Here is a 10,798-nt window from a genome sequence, read left to right as displayed (position 1 = left end):
ACTGCTTGTTTGGAACAGTACTACCAAACCCAACCACAAAATAACCTTTGTGTTTTTGATTGCTGGGGGTGGGGGGGGGGGGGGGGTTGTGATGGGGTTGTGATGATGTCCGTATGACTTTTGAGAATCATTATTCTATTGGTAAAACGTTATTGTAATAGAATAGAGAGTATAAATTTTACGTATACCAATATAGTATGTGTTAGTGGTTCAGTCTGAGCAAAAAAAAACCTGAGTACTGATACCGCATTAAGTGAAAACCATGATGGCTGTTTGATTCTTTCACATCAGATTTAGGCATATTATGGTTAATAAAAATTAAAAATTCAATTAATTTTTCATCATTTTTACTTCTACGCAAATCATCTCTGTATTACTGAACAATCTGTCACGATGTTGCTATCTCACCCACGGTCCTGACGCGCGCGTTTTCACAAGGATTAAAGTAGGACTAAGGATTAATGAATTATGATATAAGGTGGTTTTTTTTCTCAACACGATGAACCGGATGAATTGCACCACATGCTATACTAGTAACAGTCCATGCTTTACTGTGTATTCTAATGTTTATTCTCAATATTCACCTCAAATAACGATGTTAAGCTATATGTATATTCTCACGCAGATATATAACCTGTATCCATCGAACGTTGAGTAACTTTAACCATTTACGTACATGTATACGCAACTGTATTGAAATTGACAATGTCTAGACTAAAATGATTATTACATTTTGTTTTACTTGTATTAATTAGTTATCACGTCTTGTTTAAGAGTGGATGCATGTTAGACACAGACTATTTTCATCATCAAAATCAAAGAAATGCATGTATAATAATATCTACCTCATTCGCAATTTAGGTTAATGTAGAAACAATCATACGCATCCAATTAGCTTTGCTTCGTCCGCTGTCTTTCAGTAAGACAAGCTGAAATTGATTTTTGTCTCGCCGTAAAGAAAAAAACACACTAAATAACTTATTAGTTATCTATATCGATACAACAAAAACATTTTTTTGTTTTTATAATTTATTCACAAACTATGTATGTACAAAGAATGCTTTAATCGTAACATAAAAGATGAAAGAAAATTGGAAACTCAAATAACTTATATTTTTGGGATGATCTGCCAGCTATCCTTGACCTCATTTTCTTGTCGTATGTTTAAAAACCATGACTTGATCATTCGTCGTTTGAAAAAAAAATATCCTTTTACTGCCAAAATTTAGCCAAACAATCAAAAAATCAACCAAGAACTTTTCTAGGTTTTAAAATTCGACATAAATTGAGTTCTAAAAGTAATGAAATTCGATTGACAGTTTCCGAAAAGAACCCCTCTGGTATGGTTCAGGCGAACAGTCTTGTTAGATCTTGCTTCTAACATTTGCAGTTCCGTCGGCATAGGATTGGTAAACCATAATCGCTTTATCAATATCGCAGGTGGTTTTGATGACCGAGGTTTGTTCTTTGCAAGCTTTCATCCACCTGTGAAAACTCTCGTAATCCCTCGTTTCTGGTATCACAAATCCCCTGTAATGACTTAGCACAGGGAACCGCATGGCGAAAGGTACTAACATGATGTCTGCCATTCCCAACTTGTTACCACCGAAAAACGGAGTCGAATCCGGTTTGTATGTAAGCAAAGTCTTCAAATTATGTAACAGTGCTGCTTTTATTTTCTCCTGGGCGTTTTTGTCTTGTTTTAATAGCAAACCATAAAAAGCAGGGATTATTTCGCGGGATATGAAGCCGCAGATTATCCGCGTCTTTGCACGTGTCATTGGTTCAGCTGGAAGCAGCCTGTTCGCAGGACCGCCATATTCGTCAATAAATTCAATACAAACGTCAGACTCATAGACGGATTGGCCATTCACCTCTATAACTGGGACCAATCCTCTGGGATTTAGTTGGAGAAACTCTTTGGTTTTTTCCTTGTACGGGTTATATTCGATGTACTCAAAGTTCACACCTTTCTCCAGGAGAGCAATCCATGCTCTCTGAGCAAAGGGACAAAACCAGGCACAGTAGAAATTCAGCTTAGCTGTCATTTCAGTCTGAAAAATGTACAAGTTTGATGCTTATCCGACATTGTTTTAGGGTACAATCCGTTTTTGAAGTCAAATCAATCGTTAAAATTGAAAAAAAACAACCCACCTTTAGTAATCAATACACAAATCATATAAAAGTTGAGATGATTTAACTATATAGAAGTAAATGTTTGTAAAATATAACGTTACGTTTGTTGGCACATTTAATTTAATGACATTTTAGGGTGACCATATTTCAAAAACAATGTGAAGAAGCTAAGGTTGCAAAGTTGATTTTTTTTAAAGTTGACATTCTAGAATAACAAGACAACATACACATATCTAGATCTATAAAGATTTTTGTTTTTTTTTAAAACCTGACTGTTGGAATACTGCAGGCGATAAATTCCTCGACCTAAGTCGAGTAATCACGCAATTCTATATATTTTAAAATAAAGTAGAAACAACTTCTGCAACTCACCATCGAGAAGATTTCCTGTGTAAGAACGTTTTTTGTGTGTAATGTGTGCGTAGAAGAATGAAGTTGATAATGTAGGACGCTTGGTCATGGATAAGCGAAAGTAAACATCACACGACATTGTATGGGTACGGAAGCTCAGATTTGTCACTATGTGATCTTTGATTGTCAGTTGGAGGTGAAGCCGGTAGAATCCATCTAATGATTCGCAAGTCCTGTGCCTGACTAATGACGTCATAGTATGTATGAATTATTGTGCAATAATAAATAATATAATATCTAACTAAATAATATAAATAATATCTAACATACATACACACTTTCCATAAAAAAAAGTAATCGACGAAGACTCTTTTTTAAATTTCAAGACATTTTCAAATTCATCGATGAATACGATGGTCTTCTACAATTCTTTTTGTTAAAAAATAATTAAACACATACTTTACATTTTCATTTCTCATTACTCTCAACGCGTTAATTGGTCAATGTTAAATATACGAAATATTTTACAATAAATATTTATAACATAATAAGATAATACCGTGTCGTTTAAACCTTCACATTGAGTGTCATATATTTTTCATCTACAAATAATATTACCAGTAATTATCAATTGAAAATAAAATCGAATGATTATTTGAAGTTCATCTTTTTTTCTGGGACAAGCGGTAGCTGTTCTTGATCGCAGGAACAAGATTTGTCGAACGTTGTCTTTAAGCATTATGCAATGCAAACTTTTTATGTCGGAACTTTTCCTTGTAAAATTGTAAATGATTACTTAAAAAAAAATATCGTATTTTGTAGGAAACTTTATTGTGATGTTTGTTAGACAGAAACATAAAATTACATTAATGTAAAGTAATCTTAAAAAGAAAAAAGATTAAACAGGAAAAAAAAACACCTGCAAAAATATGTTAAACAAAGAGTTAAGTTTTAATAATTTTTGCAAGGAAATATTTTTCTTCTTTGATTTTTTTTCTCTCTCGAAAAAAAAGCTTGAAAACAATTATTAATTGTTGCGAGTTAAGAAAAACGGTACATTTATTCCATATGACATATCTTAACATTTCTTTGGACTCTAACTTTTCAATAAAACAATAGTTATAGTAATAGCTAGACATGACATGTGTAAAGTAAGAGTACACATGCACTTGTATGTGACAATAGAAGTCTTGATTTCATTCTTTACTTCAACTACATGTACAAACTTCTGCTATTACTTTGGCTAGCGAGATGCGTTCGGAGTTAGTTTATTAAGTGCACATCTGTATGTTTTTGTGGTGCATTTAACTTGCCATAAAATTGCTCAATCATATAATCGAGATGGAAAGGGAGGTGCACAAATTGACGAGCCAAAAAAAGTACAGTGCTATAGCACAAAATGTTTTTTAAAAGGAAATGTGTGCACGTGGCAGAACCTCTTAATCCATAGCATATCATAGTTACATCAATCGAAATAAGAACGAAAAAGGAATACTACATTGTAAGTATCTGCATGCATACTACATCAAAGTACAATAAACAAGCTTTTAAGTACACACACTAGGTTCCTTTAGTTCAATGACTTATGGGCTAAACGATGGTGGTCACTGATGACGCATTTAAAGTTTATTTCATCATAAAAAATTGCAACTAATTAACCAATGTGGCACAAAATACATTTTTAAATTGTTTTTGTTATGTATGACTCCTTAGATTTATTCATAATAACATGGATTATAAATAACATGGGTTATAAATTGCAAAAACATCATCTCATTAATACATGTAAGTACATCATCCCATTAATACATGTAAGTTACCAAACAAAAAAGCCAATGCGTGCTTGTAGTTTGACACTTCTCCATATTTGGTTGTGTTATGTAAAGATTCTTGGTAACTGTTGGTTTTAAGCGAATCTATCACATTAAAAACGCCTTAATGTCACCACAGTTGTGAATAGAGCCAAGAAAGACCCTGTTACTTGATGGATGTAGATACATACATGTACACTTAGGTGTAAGATTTATTCATTTCCTATCGTCTTTCTAAACACCTTTTTTGATAGTTTTATGCGAGCAATAAGGTTCCATAACACACTGTATGGAAGAAATTAAAAAAGCATTTAATTAAATTTCTTGGACCTCACAGCTTTGACTGTAAATCTTAATAACTTAAAAAGAATTTTGACTAGTAAAACATTTATTCAGATATTAGATTAGACACCAAGAACATTGTATGTAATGTACTTCCGATGTCTAACCCCAAAGGTCAATGTCCAGGCCATATGCTCTGATTACAATTCTTTCATGTAGCACTGTAAAAAAAAAAATCACACGACTCCAATGCGCAAACCATACCATAATTTCACTGCTCTTATATAACTTCTTAGGGGAACTAAACAGTTACCATAGAAATAAAAAAAACCCAGATCATATTTAAAAATGTATACAAAATTGTATACATCATTTGTCGTTGCTTTTCATCATAAATTACGGAACTAATTTAAACTACGTAATAAAATACAGTTTTTTAATCGAATATGTTATCCCTGGTAAAAAGCCAAATATATATTTTTCTATCTATATGTACTTGTATCAGCAACTATCTGTTGTACATCTCTTTGTAACAACGAGCAAAGTTAAATATTTTGATCGATTTGAAAAATAAAATTTGAAAATTTTTAACCCGAATTGGCTCTCGGTCCTTTGAAATACTTTCGTGTATGAAAGGTATTTAATTAGGCAATAATAAATGAATATTATTAACGGGTGAATGTTTATATGTTTAAAAAAATAGAGCTACAATTATAACTCTTCTTCAATTTTTTTTCAATAAGCAGAATAATTTATAATTTTTTTAGACATTTTTTTTTTCAACAAGATATATAAATCATAACTTTTCTTCAGAGGATCCAATTGAATTAAATCACTTTTAAAACTACTGCAAATAATGTTACATTAATTTATTTATTCTTTCGAAGCGTCGATAGTAGCAGCAATTCCCACTATATATTCCTTGTGGAAAAGTAAAACTGAGATCAAAAGTGAGCGTCTAGATTTTATTGCACCGGGGCCCGATGTGTACGTGAAGTGTTCATGTACATTCGTTGCATTTTTTAATATTTTTCTTCTTTTTTCCCATTCTTTTAAAACTGAAAGATATTGTTCGATATGGCATATATTAAGCATTGAAATGACAGATGCGGTAAATTAAAGATAATTAGAAAATTGCAAAATATCTTTTTTATAAAATAAACGTATTCGGAAGTAATTCTCTATTAAATAGGGGTTAAAAAAGATATCCCGTTCATCGAATTTTTTTTACACACAATAAGCGGGTAGGCACCTTATAATAAGCTCTGGACTTCAGTTTTCCTTCATGCATACCTTTAATACATATTTTTCATAGAAACGGAAAAAAATCAAAAATTTTTTTTCGTCGAGGGATAAATAATCATAAAACACAAAATCAGACTGTCTCGATTTTCCATTCTGATATCACGGTAACTGTTGTTAAAAATAATCTCGTTAAATTAATACTTATTTAGATCAAACGAATTGACGAACATAAATTTTTTTACTTTGATTAACTTTAATTCCAACTTCAAAGTGACTCCTTTTAGATAATTCAAAAAAGGACCAGGAGTGGTCTATTGTTCTAAAACATTGGTTGATTTCCCTCGCAAAATCTGGGTTTGCAACAGTGCTTAGGAAGCTCTCCAGACAATCCAACATAAAATACTTCAATATGTTTTGGATGCTGTGGTAGTTCGACTGTTAAATGAACTACTTAAAACTGTGTTAAATCCATTCGAACTGTTTCTTAAATGTTAAACAAGACATACTTGAGGTCCTCGGAAACATTTTTTGATACTGAACGGGTGTTTGTTTTTAATAGTATATTGCTGTAAGGTCAATCCTTTTACAAGATAATTACATGTATGTAATATAATAAAACCAGTCAAATTATTAATAAAGTAGAGAGATAGGGTCAACACATTTCTTTGAAATTAATGTGTTTTAGTGCATACTTGAGATTCCATTTTTTACGCGGGTTATAAGCACAGTTGTGGACGTGTTTTACATAATTTGCAAGGATATTGACCATATTGCCCGTACTGCACAACGACGATAGGAGCTTTATTGTTTCCCGTTGTGTGCCTTTCATTAGAAAATATGTATCATTAAAGTTGTTTTAATCATTGTATAATAAAGTTGTGTAATCATTTTATAATCAGACATTTACAAGTGAACGTATGAACTTTAACACTTCTTAAGGATTTAGTTAAGCAGGCAGTAATGTTTGGCTTACTGATCTTATGAGGGATGCCCGACCATCTTGTAAATATGTTGACCAAATTTGTAAACATTTCTTGAATTGACTTGTTAATGCAAAAATTGACCAAAAATGTCGTCAAAAGATAAAAAAAAACATAAATAAAAGGTTTAACATGTTTTTGTAAAGAAGTACAGAACAATACCCTTTTTAATCACATAGAACTGCACAGCTTCAGGCTTAAAATAAAGATTTAAAAATCTTTAAAATTATGCAGGGAAGTTATGTGTGTCCACCTACAACCATTTGTTGAGAAAAAGGTTGAACCTTGCTCATTTAAGCTGTAGCTTTGCCTAAGAGCACCCTATTCTTCAAATGGGTGTCAGAAATGATCAGTCGGCACGATAAATATTCGTCTGACAGGTGTATTAGGATGTACATTGAAGTTATAAATACATTGCAAAATAAAATTTTTATTTGATATTTAAGATAACTAATCTTTCGGACCCCCCTCCCCCAATCTAAATTAAAGAATTTAATTTAAACATATAGAACTGAGAAGACTAATTTGAGGCTGGTATAGAGATGTATGTCAAAATCCCTACAGATAAATATATTTATTTTTAGATGTAACGTCAATGTGCCTCCATAGACACAGTCAGTATAGACTGGGTTTTTCTTGCTGAATAAAATGTTATTTTCATTGACAAGAATAGAATATCCTATTTCGAGACAAAGCTTCAACTTCGACACGCAAGATTCTTTTCCTTAACAAATGACTGCAAAGTGTATACTAAAGACATCCTTTCATATTTTAGAGAATTTTTAATATTTAATTAGTCTGCAGCTGCAAGTTGTTAAGTGGTTAAGATGGCATTGTTCTGTACTTGTGTGTGGAATTTGCAAACAAAACAACAAGTGAATCTCATAATTATTTGTTTTGTATCTTTTGACAGCAATTTTGTTCAGTTTTTGGTATAAACAAAGCAGTTTAAGAAATGTTAGGAGTTTTGGTCAACATATGTACAAAATGGCGGACACACCCTTAATCAGTTTTTTCCGAATCTATCATTTAAAAAAAACGCCTCTGTCGCTACAGTTGAAAATGGTTGCCACTAGATATTCTTCAAAAACATAAGATAATTTACTCAGTGAATATAGAAACGTATAATAATGCAACGAAATATTTCCATTTCTAGTCAGCCATAAAAGCAAATTGTAATGCACTTTTATAAAACGTCTATTAGGTTCCATAATTACGAGGAGAGATTCTGCTCACTCGTCAGGTGAAACTTGGAAGAGGAATAAAGCATGTGATCTGATTTTGCATACCTCAAGGATTTGACTGTGTTGAAGGACACCAGGTCATTGTCTGTACTTACATGCTGCCTTCATAGGTCGATGTCCTGGTAATATGTCTTGATTGCACTTTTTTCCAGACAGTGAACCATTGGAACACCTTCTTACCTGAAGCAAATAAGTAAAACATTCCATTATATCCCTTATATTTCTATGGCTTTATAAAGATAGTCTTACCGTGATGATTGATATAAAAAACGTTCATCATCAGTATCAAGAAAAAAGACTTCAAAAAGACTTCAAAAACGTTTATCATTGATATCAAGAAGAGATCTCACTAGTATACATCAGTATACATCCCTGCTCTCCTTTTACTATTACTTTCATTTGATATAACGGCCAATCATTTTAAAAACCATTGATGTTCTAAACTATTATCATGATGATATTTGATGTGTCATAAAATATTATAAAGCGCAATTTACGATTCAGTATGTTTTCGATACCCAATTCTTAGGTGGGTTAAACAGGATTAAAATATAAGGTGAAGTAGAATCATTTGAACAAGACCTTTAAATTTCGATAGGACGTAATCTTGATTTTCTTGCATCAAAACGGGTTAAAATGAAATGATGCTGGTTTCGAGTGAAAGATGCATAGATTGCCGTAGTCTTAGCTCAAAAGCCAGACAAATTTTGTTGATTTCAAAGAGCCAAGGTTGAGTGTCCAGCAATGAAATAGACAGGCCTACGTCACATAGCTGTTTGACACAACTACTCGAAGTCTAAGCTCCTGTTAGAATGGTTCTATTTTTGACCGACCAACGCCATCGTTAATCAGTTATCCGACCTTACCTGTGTATGTTTAAAGTACATCATACAAAGTAGTAAATTTTACAAAAGAAAGATTGGACACTACTTTGGTCATACTAAAAATTCAAAATGTTTACAATGCTTTCAAAACTGTCTTTGTGGTAATTTGACTTAATCACTTGCAGGCTAATTCCAATAGAATAAGGTGGAAAGAAAAAAATGTTCATACTGAATTTCGTTAATAACTTACATACATGTACCCCAAGTGTGATGTAAGCGCGTGAAAAATGAATTAAAAATCAGTATCAAAAACCTTTCCAGTGTTGCAGAGTGTTAAGATAAATGATGTGGAACACGAATGTGACACAATGGTACTAATAAGCATAAACAGTAAATGCAAAGGCTTCACTCTGAAAGTTCAGTAGGATCATTTACTTAGGGTCTAAAAGGTCTGTTTTCAAAAGGAAGACAATAGACCCCAAATCAAAATTAATTTTGATTTTCGTTAAGGAAGACATTGGTTCACAAAATGCTGGGTGCTTTTATTTCTTCGAGCTCGGAGCTGGGAAGGCGGGGAGATCGAGGTCAAACTCTTGGAAAAACAAACAGAAACCTTGATAGGACACAGACCACAATTATTTTTCCCTCTTATTCCTTTATAAAACAAAAATTCATATAAAAAATTCCACCGGCTCAAATCTATTCAAATTTGGCATAATGACAAACAAACATTAGTCCAACAACATTTCCAAAGTACAGGAAAATCAATTGAGAGGGGGCTGAGATATGGCCCCTACAATAACCCCTACCCTGCAATATCCACTTTCACTTCGGAATATTTGTAAACATTGGCCTCTTTACACCCTTCCTATTGCGCCTTTAAAGATCGATTTTCCCAATTATTTTTTGCTAGTATTTTTTTTCAAACCTTCTTCTTTCCATCCATGCCCTTAAAGGCGCCAAATTCGCCCATTTAGCACCCCTGGGAATTTTTGGAAAAAAAACATACATTTTTAGAATAGAACTACTTGCCTAATTGTATGTTACCACCTCTATATTAAGGCTCCCAATGCTGTTTAAGTGTAGGTATATACTGATATGTTGATTGCATGCGACAAATTGGCACTTAATGAGTTATGGGTATATGGAGTCCAATTAATCAGCTCCCACGTTTCGATTGACGTGTCTCAAAATAATTTCAAAAACAAGGCCAAATATTGAAATGATTAGGATGCCTCGAATTCATTCTCTCTTTCTCTCTCTCATGAGAAAAATGAAAAGTTGACTTGTACATCAAACGAATTTTCTCCACGCAAAGCATGAATAGGAACAAACTCAAATTCATTTTTCTATATCAAAATCATCTCCAAATTTAAAAAAAAGGTAAGTCCGCTTGATGTCCTCGTGAAGTACTATATAGATACTTCCTTGCACATAACCAAGTACTCAATTTCTCTGCAAGATGAACAAAATGTTCTAAGCAGTTATGCATTTTCTCGTCTTGGTAAATAACTCTTGTTGTGTATGAACTCCTGACATGTAACAACTCACCAAGCGGCAATTAATTTAACTATCTAAGCAGATTACTAGTATTCCTTACTATCATAATATACACATTCCGTGTTAGATCCTCAAGAGTAGAGAACAAGATTAATAAAGTATTTTACTAAACATTAAATGCGACCTTCCTCCCATAAGAACCCTTGACCTTACTTCTGGTAGAGACCTCTCTGATCATAAAAATCATGTACTCAGTCTGCCTGTCCAGGAGTATAGAGAAATACTTTTTGGTTATTAAGCATATCTTTTATATGACCCATTGAGACTCGTCCCAGGAGGGAACGATATTTAAAGAATGCACCGATTTCATAGTGTACACCCAAAACGTAAGGCCGTTGGGGCGAGAGGGTAGGGGTGATAATGAA

General features: G+C 32.9%; 1 protein-coding gene across 1 annotated transcript; it reads right to left on the bottom strand.

Moving 5' to 3' along the window:
- Nucleotides 1-1,046: 1,046 nt before the first annotated feature.
- LOC105332907 (uncharacterized) lies at nucleotides 1,047-2,647 on the bottom strand. Its single transcript, XM_011435648.4, has 2 exons — nucleotides 2,509-2,647; nucleotides 1,047-2,054 (listed from the first exon to the last, which is right to left on the bottom strand). The coding sequence occupies exons 1-2, from the start codon at nucleotides 2,509-2,511 to the stop codon at nucleotides 1,365-1,367; spliced, it is 693 nt and encodes a 230-aa protein (XP_011433950.2). The 5' UTR covers nucleotides 2,512-2,647; the 3' UTR covers nucleotides 1,047-1,364.
- Nucleotides 2,648-10,798: the final 8,151 nt, after the last annotated feature.

The sequence above is a fragment of the Magallana gigas genome, chromosome 8 (genome assembly GCF_963853765.1).
Source record: "Magallana gigas chromosome 8, xbMagGiga1.1, whole genome shotgun sequence".
In the NCBI taxonomy this organism is placed as follows: domain Eukaryota; kingdom Metazoa; phylum Mollusca; class Bivalvia; order Ostreida; family Ostreidae; genus Magallana; species Magallana gigas.
The sequence above is the reverse complement of the archived record's forward strand: the minus strand, read 5'-3'. Positions and strand labels throughout refer to the sequence as shown.